General features: G+C 49.2%; 1 protein-coding gene across 2 annotated transcripts; it reads right to left on the bottom strand.

Moving 5' to 3' along the window:
- Positions 1–4898: 4898 nt before the first annotated feature.
- FXYD2 (FXYD domain containing ion transport regulator 2) lies at positions 4899–8600 on the bottom strand. Of its 2 annotated transcripts, none has more exons than XR_013833714.1 (5): positions 8073–8600; positions 7451–7525; positions 5885–5921; positions 5644–5753; positions 4899–5102 (listed from the first exon to the last, which is right to left on the bottom strand). XR_013833714.1 is itself a non-coding variant. In XM_079956076.1 (5 exons), the coding sequence occupies exons 1-4, from the start codon at positions 8173–8175 to the stop codon at positions 5723–5725; spliced, it is 246 nt and encodes an 81-aa protein (XP_079812202.1). In that variant the 5' UTR covers positions 8176–8582; the 3' UTR covers positions 4899–5102; positions 5717–5722. The 2 variants fall into 2 exon arrangements, 1 of the variants encoding a protein (XP_079812202.1); XM_079956076.1 differs by having other exon boundaries at positions 5717–5753; positions 8073–8582.
- Between the last annotated feature and the right edge of the window lie 12037 nt (positions 8601–20637).

Here is a 20637-nt window from a genome sequence, read left to right as displayed (position 1 = left end):
GCCAACCTAGCAGTTTGAAAGCACACCAGTGTAAGTAGATAAATAGGTACCGCTCCGGCAGGAAGGTAAACGGTGTTTCCATGCGCTGCTCTGGTTTCTTCAGAAGCGGCTTAGTCATGCTGGCCACATGACCCGGAAAAACTGTGTGCAGACAAACGTCGGCTCCCTCGGCCAGTAAAGCAAGATGAGCGCCGCAACCCCAGAGTCGTTCGCGAATGGACTTAACTGTCAGGGGTCCTTTACCTTTACCTTTAAGTTGGAACCAGTGCCACTCTGGAAGGTGTGGTAAAAGGGTTTCCTCCCTGCCAGCCATCAGAGAGCCTTGCTGAATGCTACATAGATATACCCCATTCCATTGTGCATCGCAGGGTGGCCTGGGGCTCACCCCAGCACTGGAGGTCAGAGAAAGCATGTTTTAAATTGTGCACCTCTTTAAGATGAAGGTTGAGCTGGGAGTTTGTAGCTGGAAGGGAACTGAAGAAGAAGTGGCTGGATGGCTGGCTGGGTCATTCATTGGCTGTGAGGGTTAAAGGCCAGAGGAGACGATACTGGCATCATGGGAACAAAGGAGGCATCTTCTCTCTTTGACAGGGAAGGGGGGAAGGAAATGAATTTCCTAGGACCTTCTTTTTGGTTCATGAATGTTTTGATGCTGTGGTACTCAGACCCCGCCTCATCTGTATACTGTTCCCTGCAGCAGCCAGGCAAATATCACTTGAGAAGTTTGCAAACAGGGCATAAGGACCAGAGGCATCCCTTGTTGTTTGTCCCTGGAAGCTGTCATTCAGAGGTAGACTGGCTCTGAATGTGGAGTCTCCATCTGGCTAGCAAGGCTGATAGGAAGGACGTCTGTTGATAGAGCAGGTAGGAGGACCAGAAGGAAGGTGCAGTGGGCCTAGCTTGGCTTTTCACCCTCCACACTTTTGAAGCCCCAGTTGTTCATGTAAATGTGCCTATTTCCAAGTTAGTATATTGCACTCAGAAGTGTCGGAAGTGTCAGAAGTCTTCAGAAAGGGCTGTAGCTCAGTAGTAGAGTACATACTTTGCATTCAGAAGGTCCCAGGTTCAATCTCTGGCATCTGCAGCTGGGAGAAAATCCCATCTGAAACTCTGGAGAGATGCTGCCAGCCAGCATAGACAGTACTGAGCTAGGTTGACTGGTAGTCTGGCTCAGCAGAAGGCAGCTTCTGTTCTAACCTGATGCAAAGCAGGAGAGTCCCCTGCCTTTTCAATAGCTGTGCAGATGACATCGGCCTAAGCATTAGGCAGGGAGAGACATTTGCCTCAGGCAGCAGAAGTTAGGTGGCAGCCATCTCTCTCATTCTCTCTCTAACACACACACACACACACACACACACATAAACAAAAACACACATCCATTCTTCCTGAACCCCTTAGGCCACATTATCTCCAACCTTTCCAGACCCAGGTCCTACTTTTAACCCACACATCCATTTGGGGACCCATCTCTTAATCATTTACCATATATTTGCATGATGGTAGTGCCTCTGTAGCGATCCAACTTGGATCAGGCCTTGACCCACTACTGGGTCCTGACCCAGCAGTTGAAAACCAGTGCCTTAGGCCATTCCCATCCATTGAAAATATGAGCCATGTGTGCTACAGGCACCTCCTAAAAGGGCCTCCTGCCACCCATGTACATTAGAGGGTGTTGTGCCACCCCATTACTCATGTTGAAGTGAGAGTCAATGGCCACTCCTGTACATGGAATTTGCAGGTGCAGTGGGCTTCTCCTTTGGTTCAACCTACAAAATGTCCTGGGGCAGGAGGAGGAGGTGGCTTTCCTGCAGTTCACAATCAGTCTATGCTGCCTGCCTCGGTCCTCCCCCCCCCCCCCCAGTCTGCAACGGAAAAGCTGCAGCAGGAGACCAGCCAAGGGGCCCACATATGCAGAGAGGTGCAGCTGTGACCAGGCAACTGACCCATCAGCATTTCCATCAAAAACAGCTCCGTCTATCACAAGGAGTTTTCTGTTAGAATTCTATCTACAGGAACATTTGCAGTGAGTATCTCAGCTGTGTCTCCTCTGCACTCCTCCTTCCAACTCTTTGGGGGGGAAATGCTTCTTTGTAAGGACCAGATCTATCCTACCCACCCCAGTTCTGTATCTTGCCCCCAACATGCACATGTTTTAGCGCCCAGCCATTAACAGTCATTTGGGCGTCTGGCAATGGCCTGAATATGCAGTTCTAAACTTCATGCTCATCTGAAGCTCAGGTACCAAGATGTAGTTGAGGGGGTTGCTTAGAGCCATAGAATAGTAGAGTTGGAAGGAACCCCTGCAATGCAGGAAACCTTTGTCCAATATGGGGCTTGAACCTAGAACCCTGAGCTATCCATTTAGCTTGCTCAAGGTGGCCCAGAAACATCGCTCTCTCTCTCTCTCTCTTTTTTCCAAAAAAAATTATTGGTTTTCCAAATTTATAACAAAACAAACATTGCCAAAGACTGGTCACGGAGGACAGCAGCACATACTGGAATTTCTACACAAGCTCCATTTGGAAAGAATGTCACAAAGCAGGCTCCTGCTTTTGTCAGTTAGCTTGAAAACCTAAGGGCACAGCTGTTGGGAGACTGGCAGGCACCAGGTGGCAGCACCAGCCCATGTTTGCCAGGCCCGGCCAGACTAGTTTGCCATTTGGAGTTTCAAATGTGGAGGGGGGTGGCAGAGGGGAGAGAGGTGCCATTACAGGGAAACACACAAACACCTTCCGCACAGGGAGTAGAGGGTTCCAGTATGAGCATCCTGTCTGACATTGCAAGGGATCCTGCTAAGGGATTCCTCTGGAGCACACCTGACTGCTTCACTAGTGCCCCTAAACACATTGTTTGGGTTGCTTCTATAGCTGCTGTGTTGTGGGACGCAGGTGGCGCTGTGGGTTAAAGCCTCAGCGCCTAGGACTTGCCGATCGAAAGGTCGGCGGTTCGAATCCCTGCGGCGGGGTGCGCTCCCGCTGCTCGGTCCCAGCGCCTGCCAACCTAGCAGTTCGAAAGCACCTCCGGGTGCAAGTAGATAAATAGGGACCGCTTACCGGCGGGAAGGTAAACGGCGTTTCCGTGTGCGGCTCTGGCTCTGGCTCTGGCTCTGGCCAGAGCAGCGATGTCACGCTGGCCACGTGACCCAGAAGTGTCTCCGGACAGCGCTGGCCCCTGGCCTCTTAAGTGAGATGGGCGCACAACCCCAGAGTCTGTCAAGACTGGCCCGTACGGGCAGGGGTACCTTTACCTTTACCTTTATAGCTGCTGTGCTACTGGCAGTTTTCTTTGCAATCCCTGCTCATTCTCTGTGTAGAGCGGAGGCAGCAGCGTATTCCTTGACCCGGCCAGCAGACCTATATGTTCTATAGGCATCCAGCATAAATAATTATTTCTGAGAACCACCTGGGAGCTGGCAGTATGTATGCGTGCAGTGTGGGTTTTGCTTTAGGAAGTTTTACCCACAAATTTTCCTCTTACTTCTTCTGTGAATCCTAGATTTATGGTGTAGATTCACTCTGATAAGCAAACACAGTACCTCGTCTCAGCATAAAGATTATTCCACATTTATTATGAATAAGATTTTGTGGACTGGAGTCCACTTTATCTGATTTACTATATAATAAAAACTCTTTCCCAGCCTGCTCTTTTGGTATTTAGAACGGCAACTCCCATTATCATTGCTGACTATCAGCTATGCCTGCCGCTGCTGCTGCAAGTTGGGCAGTTCAGCACCAGGTTTGGGAAGGCTGTTTTAAGGTGCTCGAAGCATCTCCACTGCTGCTTGCGCTACCACATACACTAACACAGCTTTGGCTGCTCTGAAAGTTCAGTCCCAATAAGCCCACAGAAGTCACAATCCAATTGGGCATTACTCACAAACAGGAATCTGCCTTATCCGGAGTCAGATTGTTGGTCCATCTAGCTCATTATCGTTGATGCTGATTGGCAGTAACCTCCAGGGTTTCAGGAGGGGGTCAGGAGACATTCCCAACCCTACCTAGAGATACTAGCGAGGACTTGGGACCTTCTGCATGCAAAGCAGGTGCTCCATCACTGAGCTATGGCTCCTCCCCAAACAACTAAGAGAGGGAGAAGAGAAATAAATGCCTTTTCACCTGGCAAAGCTGGGATCTTGGCCTGCACACATTTCCTCCAGTGTACCTGGTACAGGAGGGGAGGTGATGCCAACTGCTCTTCATTATATGGTAGCAAGAACTGGCGCTGCTCCCAGTGAGCTGAGGGGTGCTTCTCAGTCAAGGAGCCCTTGTGCCCAGTGGGCATGATGGGGTCAGGATTGAGATGGCCCCAGACCAGGATTGAGATGGCACCACAGTTCAAGAAGGACACTGACAAACTAGAACGTGTCCAGAGGAGGGCAACCAAAATGGTCAAAGGCCTGGAAACGATGCCTTATGAGGAACAGCTAAGGGAGCTGGGCATGTTTAGCCTGGAGAAGAGGAGGTTAAGGGGTGATATGATAGCCATGTTCAAATATATAAAAGGATGTCACATAGAGGAGGGAGAAAGGTTGTTTTCTGCTGCTCCAGAGAAGTGGACACGGAGCAATGGATCCAAACTACAAGAAAGAAGATTCCACCTAAACATTAGGAAGAACTTCCTGACAGTAAGAGCTGTTCGACAGTGGAATTTGCTGCCAAGGAGTGTGGTGGAATCTCCTTCTTTGGAGGTCTTTAAGCAGAGGCTTGACAACCATATGTCAGGAGTGCTCTGATGGTGTTTCCTGCTTGGCAGGGGGTTGGACTCAATGGCCCTTGTGGTCTCTTCCAACTCTATGATTCTATGATTCTATGGACACATCTGGAACAAATGGAGAGGAGGTAGAGAAATTGGATCAAGAGCAGTTGCCCCTCCCTTCTGCACAAACAACACAACAAATGTCACTCTTCCCTAGTGGACATTTTATTAAATAAAGCACAGAAGAAAGCAATCTGTTTTACAGAAAGAGAATTCCAGGCAGACTGGGTGCAGCTCTGAAATCAGAAAGCTGCTCTGTTCATTTGTCGAGTGCAAAAGATTTGGCTGCTGGGATGGGCCTATCCCTTTGGCTCCAGCAGGGACCTCATCGGCTGGTCAGGGGAGTGCTGCAAAGGGGGAGAGTGGAAGAGATAAAATGTTGGTGAACCAACCTTAACCAAGCCATACATGCCCCCACCATCCTTCCCTCCATGTCTGTTGCTTCCCCCATGACTCAATTTTAGAAGCTCTTTGAGAGCAGGGATCTTCTATTGTTGTTCCTGCAGCTCTGTAAGGCGCCAAGTATTCTGGCAGAGCAGTATAAAGAGATAAGAGAATCCATAAAGAAAGGGCAATTGCTCTGGTGTTAGTGGAGTCTTTCCAGGGGGCATGTTCCTTGCATAGCCTTGGGGAAATTTCCTTCCCTGGGCTGGGATGGCTCAGGATCACCACATTCCCTGGTCCAGAAATCGATCTCCTAGTCTGAGACTGGGTCATGTGTGACTGAGTTTAAAGGGGACACCAAGGCCTGGCATGGCCCTGGAGAACAGGGTCTGCAACAAGCAGCAGTGAAGCCCAAGATGAGCAACTGACTAGCAAGGGCAAGGAAGGGGACCCCTCATTGGAGGCTTCCCTTCCCAAAGGACCCCTCTGGTCAAGGGGCGGTACCTGGCTAGAGCCCCTTCAAGCTATTGTCAGAGGAAAGGCACCTCTGAGGCCCCTCAACCTCCACCAAACATACCGGAATTCAGACTGCGTCATCTTCATCATCTCCTTGCCTAGAAAAGGGAGAGGGAGAAGACCACACCTTCGTTAACATGAGCTGGGTGCCCTGCAGACTGCCTTCCATGCAGCCTGTGCCCAGAGAAGGGATGGGGCGGGGGGGAAATCCTGACAAAATTGCACCCACCTTCGCTTCCTCTTTCCTCCACAGCGGAAACGCCGACCTGGAATCAAAGAGACAGGATGAGGCCTCAGACAAACAAGAGTGCCCTGCCTTCCCCCATGGTGGGCACCCCCACCTCCAACCCATATTTCCCTCAAGGTTTCCTTTACAGCCTGCTGCTGCCCCATAACCTCACTCTTCCCCCACCCCCACTTAGCCCAGGAACAGAGGCAGATTTAGGGGAGTGCAACTGGTTTGATCGCACTGGGTGCAGGAAATCAGGGGGCACTGCAGGTGGCCCCAAAACTATGATGTAGAATGGAAGGCGAGAGGCAGAGGCACCAAATTTTGCCTTTACACAGGGCGCTGCTGAAATTTGACAAGGCCTGCCACTGCCAGGAAAACAATCCCCAAATCTCTCCATGGCAGAACACTAGTTGGCCCGCCCTGTGGCCCTCCCCACATCTTATCTTCCTGACGCTCCATTTCAGGGGGGCCTTCCACCCTCTCACCACCTGTCAACACTGGCCGAGCCTTGAATTTCATGTGCTGCTGCAGAACTGGAAATTTCCACTGAGATAAAAATCTAGCAGAGCTCAGGGATGGAGAAGTGTGTTTGTGACTATGTGAGGGGGGAAGTGTTTAACTCTTTAACAGCAGGATAGGGGACCTCTGACATTGCAGTGACCCACAGACTGGGAATGGCCTTACAAGCAGGTCAAAGAGGCTGGGTGTGGGGCTAAAACGGTAACTGCCACTCAGGCAGGCAGGAGGATCCTTCTTGGGATTTGGTAGGAAGGGGAGTTGCTTTGTGGTAGGACCCTTCCTCTCCTTTTCTGTTCCTGCTCCGGAGATCTAGCAGGTGAAGCTTTTCCTGGTGTAGAGATAACAATAAGTGACAGGAGAAGCTTTACCTGCTGAACTTTTTCCTGTGGGGCTTCAGTCTCTGGATTGGTCAAGTGTGAGCCAAGGGCTGAAGTTCACCAGAACCTTTCCCCCTTCCCCACTCAAGCCTGGAGCCTGGGTGTGTGTTAACAGGCCACAGCAGATCTATCTTCAGGAGAGGTGGGGAACAGGCACCCCACCCCCCTAGTTCACTTTCTTGCTGTTGGGTAGGGGCACCTGTGACCAAATACAGGAATCTTCCTCTGGGGAAGTTCCACTGGATCACAAGGGCTGCTGGAATTTTCCTACAGCAGATCCCTGGGGTAATGACAGCTGGAAGGTGGGGAAAGGGGCACGGGGCACCCAAAGGGAGGGATTTTTGCCTCAACTTTTGCACTCAGAAACCGCTCCTCTTTCCCACAACCAGCAGGCATGGTGCCCACCCCATCCACCCATTTGCATGGGCCTTTGTGAACACACATCAGGAGCATGCTGAGTAACATCTTGAGGTCAGGGGCTCCATCACCAGTTGGCTTATTGTTGAGCTGGGCGAGGAAAGAAGCTGCTCCCTCCCTCCCTCCTTTCTGCCCCCAGAGACACCCACCCCACTTTGGCACACTCTTTCCTCTGGTCTACACTCCCCTCTGCCATTATGTAGACAAGGCCACTGCCCACCACCACCCCAGAAAAAAATACAGTACTTACTGAGGATGATGGCAAGTCCAATTAAAAAGGCCACAACCGCAAAGATCAGGCCCCCATTGCGAATGGTTTCATAATCTCAGGGGGGAAAGAGGGGGAGAGAGAGAGTTAATCTAAGCCCATGCAGCAATTGCAGGGAGTCCCCTGGCTCTGAGCTTTCTTGGGAGCCTCCCCTCCCTGGCTAAGTTACAGGGGAATTCAACAGAGCAAGTAGCTGCTACATCTCTGCCAGTTTTGAAGCTGGGGGAGTGGAGCAGGTTTTGATACTTTACAGGCAAAGGGAAAAGAACAAATTTGGGAGGAAGTGGAAAGACATACAACCCTCATTTTCCAACCCCAAATTTTATGACTTTAATAACAGGGAATGTATTGTGCATGACTCTGGTGGTACAGTGTATGGCACTGTTGTAGTCTGTTTATTGCGTTTGAAAGTATCTCTGCCTTTGTTTCATCTTTCAAACAATTGCAAATATAGCCATGGTTTAAGCTGGATCTGCACCCAACCCAAAGTAAATATTTTCTAGGTTTTGCCATATGGGCTTGGGCGTCGTCGTCCCCTTACTGTAAGAAGCTAGCCGTAAGTTTAGCACAGCCCCCCCCCTCCCCACTCACTCCCTTTCCTTACCGTAAGAGAATTTGTCAACGGCGGTCTCGGGGAGCCTTTCTGGAGGAGAAAAAGGAGACGGGAAAGTCAGGCTCTGAGCTCCCGCGGCAGCACTTGGAGCCATTGGGCGGTGGAACCCGAGAGCTGCGTCGGCGGCAACGGCTTCTTTCCAGCCGAGCTCTGGAGTCCTTGGCTGAAGAAGTTCCTCCTACCGCGGCGCCTGTATACTGGGGAAAGGTGCTTCTACCGGAGGACCCCACCAGCTGTTTCAGGCTACGCTGCTTCCCTGCTCCTCTCCGTGGCTAATTCCACCCCCTAATTGCCGCCCGTCCAGTGAGGAGGGAAATGAAGGGACTGACCCCCACGAGAGATGGTAGATTCTCCTTCCTTGGAAGTTTTTAAGTAGAGGTTGGATGGCCACCTGCCATGTATGATCTAGTTGAGATTCCAGCATTACAGGGGGTTGGACGAGATGACCCTCGGGGTCCCTTCCAAGCCTACGATTCTCTGCTTCTATCACCCGCTTGCCCCACAGAAGTAGGGAAGCTGCGCCGAGCAGAGCACTGCCAAGGCAGGCAAAAGCCCCCCCCCCCCAATGGGTGCCTGAGGCTCAGTTCTAGGGGAAGAAGAAACTGGAAAGGAAACTCTGGGGGGTGGGGAACTCTCCCTATAACCCCAGGATTTCTCCATTGCAGCCGAAGGGAGGACAGGACTCTGAATCCGGAAAGCATGGTGGGATCCTGCGCCGAAGTCAAAGCTGCCCCATTCCTAGAGGTGCTGCTGCGGTTGTGGGAACCGAAGAGAAAGCGCGTGGACCACTAGATACTCGGTGTCATTATGCACCAACCCGCTCAGACCCAAGGAACAAAAAATGCAAGACGAGCCCTACAGCAGCTGGGCCAGGCCACGGGGACCCATCTCCTTCAGCATCTCTTCCCCCAGTGGCCAGCCAGACCTCCCAATGCAAGCAGGGCCCAAGTGCAACAGCCACTCTCCCCTCCCGAGGTTTCTAGCAACCGGTACTCAGGAGCACACAGCCTCCGACAGTGGAGGGAGAACAGATGGATGGGGTTAGCAGACTTTAACAGCCTTCTCCTCCAGGACTCTGCTTAATTAATTCTCTTTTAAAGCCATCCAAGTTGATAGCCATTACTACAGCTTGGGGAGCGAATTGCAACACTCCTTCGCCTGTCCTGAGCCTTCCAACGTTCAGCTTGGTTGGATACCAAGGAGTTCTAGTGTTATGACAGATGGAGTTTCTCCCTGTTCGCTTTCTCCACGCCGTCATTTCATTTCACTTTTAAATTGTATACCGCCTTTCTATTTTACAATACCCCAAGGCGGTTTACAAGCTGAAGAAACAAAGAATGTACACCTTATAACACATCATCTTAAGAGAAGCCTTGCTGGCCTTTTCTCTAAACTAAAAAAAACCACCCAAATGTTGTTGCAGCCCCTTGATCCTTTCGGTTGCCCTTTTGCTGCTCCTTTTCCCAGCTCTACAATATTATCCCTTTTCAGGTGAGGCCACCAGAACGGCACAGCTTCGCCCTCCAGCAGGGTCTAAGATGGGCAAAGAATCCATAGGGAGGGGTATTTGCTTTGCTTTGCTTTGCAGCATTTTTCTTCTGCTACTTGAGTTAGGATTTTGCGCTGGGGACGTGTGAGGGAGGGAAGAACGGATGCAGGACCCTCTCAGTCTCTTCGCCCGAGGGAGAGGGAGAGCAGCTCTGCTCAGCCGGCCAAGCAGGGGCGGGGAGGGGCGCTTACCGTCTGCCATCGTTCAGCTGCCGCGGCCAGAGGGTGTCTGGAGAGGCAGAGGCAGCGGAGCGTCCCTTAAGGGGCGGCGGGGACAAGGCTCTATTAACCATTAATGGGGCCCGTCTAATGTTTAGCCCGGGCAGTCACAAGGTGAAGCTGCGGAGGGAGGGGCCGAGGGAGGGAAGGGCCTGGACTGGCCCCAGGAGGAGACCAAAAGAACCAGACGGAGGGTGCCCAGCACCCAGCAGTTGCCTCACTGTCACCATCTGTGTACAAGGGGCAAATAAGGGCCTTGATGTGTTTACTTAAAAGCATATTGTGGGTTGGAGCCCCACACTGGGCAAAAGATTCCTGCATTGCAAGGGAGTTGGACTAGATTACCCTTGTGGTGCCTTCAGTGGCGTAGCGTGGGTTGTCACCACCCGGGGCAAGGCAAGTAATTTGTGCCCCCTAACCTGTGGATTTGCGCCCCCTCACCCTAACCCCCAGATGTTGTGCCCGGTGCGGCCGGCCCCCCCTGCACCCCCCACGCTACGCCACTGGGTGCCTTCCATAGTGCGTTGTATAGTAAAAACAATAAAGCAGCATTATGAAAATAGGCTGCATCAGACTGAAGGCCCTCCTTATCCAACATCCTGTTCTCAAATAGACCAACCAGTTGTTTCAATGTGAAGTCCACAAGCAGAACAGGAGTGCACCAGCCTCTCCCACCTAATATCCCCAGAAGCAGGTACAGTGGTACCTCGGGTTAAGAACTTAATTTGTTCTGGTGGTCCGTTCTTAACCTGAGATACCACTTCAGCTAATGGGGCCTCCCGCTGCCGCCCAATTTCTGTTCTCATCCTGAAGCAAAGTTCTTAACCCGAGGTACTATTTCTGGGTTAGCAGAGTCTGTAACCGGAAGCGTCTGTAACCTGAAGCGTCTGTAACCCGACGTACCACTGTAGTTCAGAGGCATACTGCCTCTAGTATTGTATATAGTACAGTACCTCCTTTATAACTAGTAGTAACCACTGAAAGCATTATCCTCCGTGAATTTGTCTAGCCCCCTTTAAAGCCATATAAGGCAGAAGCCAGGCATCTTGTGGGATCAAAATTGGTTTCACTGTGCACTGCGTGAAGGAGCTCTTCCTTTTGCTTCAGGGGATGTCCTTGGGGTTAGGGTCTCTATCCAGAAAATATAAGCCTTTTACCAAAGTAAAAGGGAGGGTTGCAGGTACTGCACAGTCCAAATACATCAAAGTCAAGTTCAGGAAATCATTCTAAAACCAAATGTGATCCTTGAACAGGTCAAGAAACAGGTCAAGGTCAGTATTGCAATGAGTTCAGCAAGGGGGCGTAGAATATACTCCAGAACAAGGAGCAAGAGATCTGTCTTTCTAGCAAGTAGAGGGCTCAAAGGGAAGACCTGAAATGCTCTGGCCTTCTAGACCACACCCTAACCCCAGCTACTGGTAGTAAAGGCATTCCAGGGATTGTTTACTCATGAGTAGACCACTTACTCTGGACCGGGTCCATAGGTAAATGCCATGCCATTGCTCCTTGGTCTTGACCTGGTGTTTTGGGTGCCACGTGCCAGCATTCTCAAGGATAAGGGTGGCTCCACCTTCTCCTCTGACATCTCCAAGGGTTCTTCAGCCAGTCTCCCCCCAGAAGTCCCATCAAGAGTATCCTCAACACAGGCTCCAGGAGACACTTCTTGCTGCTCAAGTTTCTTGAGCTGTGGGGTATCTGGTTCGTCCTCTACACACTCGGTGTCTGGCGGCAGGCGAGGGCTAGGCTTGAAAGTCCTGAATCTTTGAACATTCAGCTTCCTTTGATAGACTGATTGTGTTCTGAAATTCTGGAGAGATGCAAACAAATTTCTCTCTGTCCACTCTCTGAGTGCATTCCTGACAGTCTTAAGGGAGTTTCATGCATTATGGCTGGCAGTCCTGTTGGAACACTTGAATGCAGAGAGGACCTACCCTCAAATCCCATCCCACACTTGGAAGAGCATGCTTGGCTCCCTGGTTTCTCAAAGCCTGGGAGCAATGAAGTGGCTGGGGCAATAAGGCGTGTTGAATTTTTCAACTTTCAAATTCCCAAATTGAAGGATGCTAAAAGGTTGTAAAACATGACTTGGGAATTCAAAAGATATTTTGGTTAAATGAATACCATTTAGTTTTGTTTGGTACAGGTAAAGGTAAAGGGACCCCTGACCATTAGGTCCAGTCATGGCTGGTTCTGGGGTTGCGGCGCTCATCTTGCTTTATTGGCCGAGGGAGCCAGCGTACAGCTTCTGGGTCATGTGGCCAGCATGACTAAGCCGCTTCTGGCGAACCAGAGCAGCGCACGGAAACGCCGTTTACCTTCCCGCCGGAGCGGTACCTATTTATCTACTTGCACTGCTTTCGAACTGCTAGGTTGGCAGGAGCAGGGACTGAGCAATGGGAGCTCACCCTGTTGCGGGGATTCGAACCGCTGACCTTCTGATCAGCAAGCCCTAGGCTCAGTGGTTTAACCCACAGCGTGCCTTTTTGTTTGGTAAATAACTACATAAAAATATTGACCTTTGAACATTTTTGTGGAATTTCCAATACAATCAAACTTGTCTTATTAAAAGGTTTTGTGGGAGGAAGTGTGTAAAACTGCATGAAAATCGAAATTTCAAAACTTGACAAGCTTTTTGACATCTTCAACTGCAAGTATAAAAATTTTCTCCTCTGAGTTTGGCTGCCATGTAGATGCTGGTTGCAAAAAGAGGAAGAAGAAGAAGAAAAGGAGGAGGAGGAGGAGTTTCGATTTGATATCCCGCCTTATCACTACCCTAAGGAGTCTCAAAGCGACCAACAATCTCCTTTCCCTTCCTCCCCCACAAAAAACACTCTGTGAGGTGAGTGAGGCTGAGAGACTTCAGAGAAGTGTGACTAGCCCAAGGTCACCCAGTAGCTGCATGTGAAGGAGCGGGGAGGCGAACCCACAAAAAACACTCTGTGAGGTGTGTGAGGCTGAGAGACTTCAGAGAAGTGTGACTAGCCCAAGGTAGCTGCATGTGAAGGAGTGGGGAGGCGAACCCAGTTCACCAGAATACGAGTCTACCACTCTTAACCACTACACCACACTGGCTCACATTAACTGTACATGTTCTAAGGAGATGAAGATCCTTGTGAAGGAACTTGCTTTCACTAAAGGTCAGAGAGAGAAGACTGGTTCTATTGGACCACATCAGATTGGCTTGCCAGATCTACCTGAGCGTAGCAGACAAGTCAAAAAGCAGAAGCGGCAAGAAGACAAGAAAAGAAGGCTTGCTGCATATAAGCAGAGAAGTAAGCAGGATGGTTCAATACCATCAAATGAAATAATTTTATCTGCTAATGAAAATGAAGAACAAATAGCTGATGCCTAAGATGGAAATGGTGGAAGTTATGAATTGAAATTAGGGAAACCAAGTATTTCTTCCATTTCTAATAAAAATACAGAGTACAACACATTAGAAATACATAATGTTGCCATGCAAAGCATCATATATGGTATTGGCCTGTGTGCCACAGCTGTCATCAGCACAGCCACCTTTATAGATGCTGCCTTGATCACTGAAGAAGACAAGAGATTTGTAGTTGGATCACAATAAAGTCAAGAGGGCCAAAGAAAAAGTTACAGAATCCCTGGAGCAGGAATTTGATTATCTTTGTCAGAAAGGTGAAATTGACAGCATCTTCTTTGACGGTCGTGAAGATACAACTAAAGTTATACTGAAAGCAGACATTTCAGATCAGCAGTTCCTCCTGAAACTTGTTTAAATTTCATATTAATTGATGTCATTACTTTCTAATGTTGTATTATGATTGCAAGGTAATGTTGCATGCTTAGATATGTTTTATGCAAAGAAACTAAAATTTAAATTAGCATTATCTGACTTCTTCAGAAGGCAAACTTGAAATTATTTGGTGTCTCCCTAGGGCAGTTTATGTGCTTTTTAATGAAACATAGATTTGCCAAGCTAAATGTTGCTCAGTCACAAAAACAATAGCAGATGTGAATTCCTCATACCCAAGAACATATTTTTAAGACCCCTTACTGAATAAATTTGCAAAAAATAAGTTTCACCTCCTAAAAAGATGCAACCTACTGGGGCACAGGTAGAAAGATCAGTGGTGTAAGGAATCTCATGCCAAAACTGCTTGAGAAGGAGCCACAGCCCCATGGCAATGATGGCAGCAAAGGAAGCTCTCGTTCCATCAGTAATGGATTATGCAGGCTGGCAGTGGAGCTTTTCTGAATGGAAATTGCATGCTGGTCCCTGGTAGGGGACAGAGGAGCCTTCAAAATCTGCTGCAACCAGTTTGCAAACCACTTTGCAGATAAAAATCAATCATATCTGCTCCAGCTTGGAGTCCACATTATTCACAGATGCTGCTATTAAGGATGGTTCCATGATTTCCGCTTGTCAGGTTCATAAGACCACGGTTCAGTTTGCTTGGCCTGATGATGTGGGCAGAATACCTGAAGAGGTGAGTCCTGCCACTTGCTTGCATGGCCTATCCCTATTGCTAGAGTTTATTGAGTTAACTCTTGGGGTGACTGAGCTACTCAATGGAGAGAGAAGCAGCCTTTGGGCCAGTATTTTTGACCTCTTTGTTAGCTTACCTCAAATGGGTGAAGTTCTTAAGCAAACAATGGCAGCCCAGCTGAGGCATTTCTGGTTGAGACCCATCCCTTGGGTCCTTTTCAATCTGGTTTCCAGCCTGGATTTGGGATGTAAACTGTTTTGGCCATCTTGACTGATGACCTCTGCCAGTCCCAGCTTAAAGTGCGGTCAAACCCTTAGCGGCCAAGGCATCAAAAGGGCCATTGCCCCCCCCCTCCAGCCTTGCCAGCTTTCTCTGAGATTCAGCAAAAAAGCAGCGAAAGCTTTGTGTGACCTCACTCCCCTCTATGTCCTTCCTGGGCTTCCCACAACTTAGTGTAATGATGGCATGGGAGCAGTGGGGCTACAGCAGATGCACAATGTGTTTTTTGCTTCAGCTGAGGCTGCTGAAGAAGAGGAGGAGGAAGAGGAGGAAGAGCTGTGAGCAGAGGGACAGGCTGGGAAACTTAACAAACCTGCTGTCCCTGGAACCAGGTGTGGAGAGGGCAGCTGAATGGGACACAGCTGGGGGCAGCCTGAGGAAGTACCATACACCTTGGCTTTGTCCAAAGAAAGCAAGTCTTGATTAGGCTCGTGCCTACTGTTTCCAGGAACTCTTCTCATTGTGGGTGAGATGAGAGTTTGTTTGGACTCTAGGTGAGAACCCAGAGGCTGAGAGGCAGGGTGTATCAGAAGGAAAATGAACTGATACTGATTTTTCTATATTAGTAACTTTGCATTAATGTAACATTTTTATATGTAATTGTGTATTTTTGTAATATTTTGTTTTAGTTATCTGTTGTTGTTTCTGTTTTCTGTACACCGCTTAAGAGATATTTTTTAAATATATTAAATCATCATCAACAACAACAAATTTCCACTCTTCCTTCCCTATATTGGAGATCTCTCTCACAGTTTCTGGTTGCTTTGCTAGATTCATTTTCATTTCTGTATAAATACATATATATGTATTCTTTTAAGTTGCTTTGAATGTTTGGTTAAACAGAATGGTGGAGGAAACGCCATAAATATAGGGGCTGAGAGAGCAAGATCCACACCAGCAACTTCCAGAGGGTTGGCCTTTTCATTTCCTCTGCAAAACAGAAAAGAATCTGATGCCCGCCCCCTGCTTACTTCAAAGCAGACAAATTTATTATTATCGGAGGGAGAGCCGAAAGGAGTGTGAATGTAAACAAACACCAGGGAGGGGCCTCAGCATCTTTCCTTAAGTTGCCAGTGGTGGTGCTGAGTCCCAGGCAACAGATGCTGAGTGCCAGAATCGCCCTCTCCCCAAATTGCACACAAACTCACCTCAATTATCCAAGTGCCAGTTAGGAATGAGAAGCTCTTTGTTCTCAAGGTCTGTCAATCATTGACTGCCCAGTCAAGCATCAGAAGAGGGGTTAGTTTTATGGCAAAAACAACCCTGGGGCTCAGAAAGTCTCATTCTGTACCTGGAGTCTCAGGGAAGGGTGACCAACTGCCCCCTCCTCATATTGTTCTTAGCCAGCACCCATCTAAATTTAGGCTAATGGCTTTATCAGGAGGAGTCTAATGTCTGACTGTTCCACACACCCGGTGGATGTTGTGTGTGTGTGTTGTTCAGAGTGTGTGGATCCTTCATGGAGGCCCTGGTGCCAGAGTGTGGGAGGGCCATTGTTACAGGCTATTGATTGCCCCTTCAAGGGCAGAGGGAGACAGATGGCTCTTCCACTGGAATTGGCTCCGAGCAAAGCTAATGGAATGTGACCATGATGGGCTCATAAGTAGGCTGTTTCCTCAGTTCTCTCTGCCTGTGGTGCCCCTTCCTGCCCATGCGTAGTGGGAGAAACCAAATGCTGCCTTTACTGAGTGAGCAAGTGTGCAAGGACCCATGTTCCTGCTCCCACTACACCCAATGGGGACCTCCGCTCTCTCTTCTCTGGCTGCTGCCGTTTAATTTTCAACCAGGGCTGCAATCCACAATGGGACTCTCTCCTGCGCTGTTGCTCTCTGGCCTGGATTGGCTCAATACAAGTTTGTGCAGTGACCCCAGTGACCTTGCATGAGCAGAGGCAAGAGAAACAGATTCATTAGCATTGTTACAAGAAATTAAGCTTGCACGGTGGCCAGTGTCCACTCTAGGCTGGATATGAGTCTGCCTACTGTCTTCCTGCCCCTCAAGTACTAAGCATGCACCCAATTCCCCTTTGCCTAAACTTGGTGCTCACTGGCTCCTGGGGTGAGCACATGAAGAGCATCACTTTAGCCTCTAACTGGATGAGCATATTTCTTCACCCCCACCCATGCACACACTACCTATTTTAACATCAGTCTTGGCCAGGACACTAGCTCATATGGTTGGGTTACTGAAAATCCGCAAGTAACAAGTCTCATCATGTCTTCTTCTTGTATATGCACCACATTGGCATATACAGCCCATTTATAGCCCAGTTTGTTTGTGTGCACATACAGTGGTACCTCGGGTTAAGTACTTAATTTGTTCCGCAGGTCCGTTCTTAACCTGAAACTGTTCTTAACCTGAAGCACCACTTTAGCTAATGGGGCCTCCTGCTGCCGCCGCGCCACCAGAGCACAATTTCTGTTCTCATCCTGAAGCAAAGTTCTTAACCTGAAGCACTATTTCTAGGTTAGCAGAGTCTGTAACCTGAAGCATATATAACCTGAAGTGTATGTAACACGAGGTACCACTGTACAGGCATAGTCTACCTTGGCCACAAGTATGACATTCAAGAGAAGGAGGGGGGGATGCGGGGTTTTGGCATCGCAGAGGGAGCCACTGATATTTGAGATGCCACCACTGTTGGAAGCAAACAGGAAGAACTGACTTCAGCTTTTGCAACAGCACCTGGAACTGAGCCTGAACTCCCCCACCCCACCCCACCATTAGGCTCACAAGGTCTCGAGCAAAGAAAAGAAAAGTGCACAACAGACACCTGCCATTCAAAGCAAACAGCTTTGAGTATTTTTATTCCAACCAAGCATTTTGTTAAATTTTATGGAAGTGAATTGCAAATTAAACCAATACAATGATGGTGTTCTACAAATCTATGGTGTGACTGCATATGGACTGTTCTGGTCCCCTCACCTCAGAATGGATATTGTAGAGTTGAAAGGGTTCAGAAAAGGGTGACCAAATGGTCAAAGGGCTGGAGCAACTCCCCTAGGAAGAAATGTTAAAACATTTGAAGCCTTTTAGTTTACAGAGAAGGTGACTAAGTTCAGAAAAAAAGGGGGACATGATAGAGATGTGTATAACATTATGCATGGAAGCTTTTCCTCTTGCATAATAGTAGGACTTGTGAACATCCAATGATGCTTGCTGGAAGATTCAGAGCAAAGGAAAGAAAGTACTTCTTCATGAAGCTCACTCCCATAAGTGTCAGTGATTCCCTCCAATGATTGGTTTTAATAGGGGATCAGATAAATTCATGGAAAATAAGACTATCCTACTAGTCATGGCAGCTGTGCTCTGCCTCCAATGACTGTGAGTCAGTAATGCTTCTGAATTTGAGTTGCTGGTAACCTGGGGGGAGGCGGTTCTGTTGCGCTCAGGTCCTGCTTTGGGGCTTCCCATAGGAGGCATTTGGTTGGCCAGTGAGAGATCACAATGCTGGACTAGATGGGCCTCATTTGGCCCATTCCAGCTGCAGCCAGACTCTTCTGATGCTCTTACATCACTCTGCTGTGAACTTGGCCTGAGTGCCTTCAGTGGAGCAACTGATGGCTCTGTCAGGTTGCTTTTCTGTTCTCTGCTTTGAACCACAGTGTCCATCCCGGGCTCAAGCTAACCATGCTGTGCTACTCCAGCACTACACAGGAGCTGGGGGCAGGTTCATGACAGCAGCACCAGTGCCAGTCAGCCACAGGAGCACCCCAGCCCTTCACAGTCCACTTAAGATGAAGAATCCAAAGCCGTTTCCGCTGTTGTTCCTTCCCTATGTGCTTCATGCACAGTCCATGGTGCAGCACTCTTCCCTTGAGGTGGCTCAACCTAGCAAAAGTGCAACGCTGCAACCAAGCAGCAGCAGGTGGCACCAGCGTGCATGGAAATGCTCAGCAAGGGAAGCTTTTAAGATTCTATCTCAGAAACGCCCTGCTAGCTCTGATTCTTGTGGTTTGATTGAGAGAAGCCAGCTACAAGCATTTGTTTGTATGTAACACTAGGCGCTGTGGGTTAAACCACAGAGCCTGGGACTTGCCGATTAGAAGGTCGGCAGTTCGAATCCCTGCGACAGGGTGAACTCCCGTTGCTCAGTCCCAGCTCCTGCCAACCTAGCAGTTCAAAAGCATGTCAAAGTGCAAATAGATAAATAGGTACCGCTCCGGCGGGAAGGTAAACGACATTTCTGTGCACTGCTCTGGTTTGCCAGAAGCGGCTTGGTCATGCTGGCCACATGATCCGGAAGCTGTACACCGGCTCCCTTGGCCAATAATGTGAGATGAGCGCCATAACCCTAGAGTCGGCCACGACTGGATCTAATGGTCAGGGGTCCCTTTACCTTACCTTTTAACACTAGGCCAGTGGTCCAGCTTGCTTCCTCCTAGCATGGCAAAAGGGAGGAAGGGGGCAAGTGAAACTGCAACAGTGCCTCCTGCTACTGATGTATTTAAGTATTTTTTTGTTGCTGTTGGCCTTTGTTTTTCACAATGTGCTTGTATTCCTTTTTGGTATCCCCTATTGTCTGCTTGCAGGGATGCAGGTGGCGCTGTGGGTAAAAGCCTCAGTGCCTAGGGCTTGCCGATCGAAAGGTCGGCGGTTCGAATCCCTGCGGCGGGGTGCGCTCCCGTCGTTCGGTCCCAGTGCCTGCCAACCTAGCAGTTCGAAAGCACCCCCGGGTGCAAGTAGATAAATAGGGACCGCTTACAAGCGGGAAGGTAAACGGCGTTTCCGTGTGCGGCTCTGGCTCTGGCTTTGGCTCTGGCCAGAGCAGCGATGTCACGCTGGCCACGTGACCCGGAAGTGTCTCCGGACAGCGCTGGCCCCCGGCCTCTTGAGTGAGATGGGCGCACCAACCCCAGAGTCTGGCAAGACTGGCCCTTACGGGCAGGGGTACCTTTACCTTTACCTTTATTGTCTGCTTGCAATCCTTTTACCGAAGTTGGTGCTCATTTTTGTTCTTCACATTTCGACAAGATCTGCATTTTCTGAAGAAAGCTTTCTTGCCTCTAATAGCTTCCTTAACTCTGCTCATTAACAGTGTTGCTGTCCTCTTGGCCCTGGTAGGCCATTTCCTGATCTGCAATAAGCATTCTAGCTAAGCATCTATTATTTGATCCTCTTGATGTTCCCTTTCATCTTCCTTTTTAACATTCCCCTCATTTTTTAAAAGTTACTTCCTTTAGGAAGTCCAATTTGACTGCTGAACTTTTTGGTAATTGTCCCGTTCCCCCTATTCCTGGAAGAGATGCATCAGGCTTCCCCAACCTTCAGCCCTCCAGATGTTTTGGACTACAGTTCCCATCATCCTTGACCACTGGTCCTGTTAGCAAGGGATCATGGGAGTTGTAGGCCAAAACATCTGGAGGGCCGCAGGTTGGGGATGCCTGAGATACATCCCAAACCAAGCAGGGGTTGTTGTTTTCTTCAGAGATCAAGAGTGGCAAAGGGAAAGGGGCTTCTGCAGGCAACAAGTGAGGTTTTTTCACCACTCCTCCAGCCTGCCCTATATGCTAGTCCTTCTGGTAGGCGTTTCGTTGCTGCCTGGAGCCAGTCAACCCTATCATGCATTTCATAGAATTGTAGAGTTGAAAGGGGTCACAAGAATTATCTAGTCCAACCCCCTCCAGTGCAGGACTCTTTTGTCGGACATTTTGAGTTTGAATTAGTTATCTGAGGGCCGGCCCTATCATTTGGCAGCAGGTGCTGGGGGGTGGCAGTGAGGTGGTAGAGGAGGAGAGAACTGTGTGTGCACCCCTTAAGCTCGCTTCCTCCCCTCTGATGCAGCGGAGGGCAAGATCTCCTCCTCCTCCTCCTCTGGTGTTGAAGAAAGATTCAGCTACCAGAATGGTTGGCTTCTGTTTCTGGAATAGGGTGTGGGGTTGCACCATCTTGTCCTTTGCCTCAAGCAGGAAAATGTCCTGGTCTGGCCCAGAATTGATACCAGTGAGGAGGTGCCACATCCCTTGCACTGAGGGAGTCCCATCTCAAAGCAAAGAAAAAGGGATGGGTGCTTTCTGCAAGGAGCCACAGGCAAATACCTGGATGTTGTGCCA

This window comes from Podarcis cretensis (assembly GCF_951804945.1).
Source record: "Podarcis cretensis genome assembly, chromosome: 15".
Lineage (NCBI taxonomy): Eukaryota > Metazoa > Chordata > Lepidosauria > Squamata > Lacertidae > Podarcis > Podarcis cretensis.
This window is presented reverse-complemented; position numbering and strand designations above follow the sequence as displayed.

Bases quoted from the DNA above. Each gene is read 5' to 3' on its own strand.
- FXYD2 (XM_079956076.1), bottom strand. From the start codon at position 8,175: ATGGCTCCAAGTGCTGCCGCGGGAGCTCAGAGCCTGACTTTCCCGTCT. The intron at 7,526-8,072 runs GTAAGGAAAGGG...TTCCCCCCTGAG, and splicing joins CGTTGACAAATTCTCTTACG to ATTATGAAACCATTCGCAAT. The intron at 5,922-7,450 runs GTAAGTACTGTA...CTTTGATTCCAG, and splicing joins TGGACTTGCCATCATCCTCA to GTCGGCGTTTCCGCTGTGGA.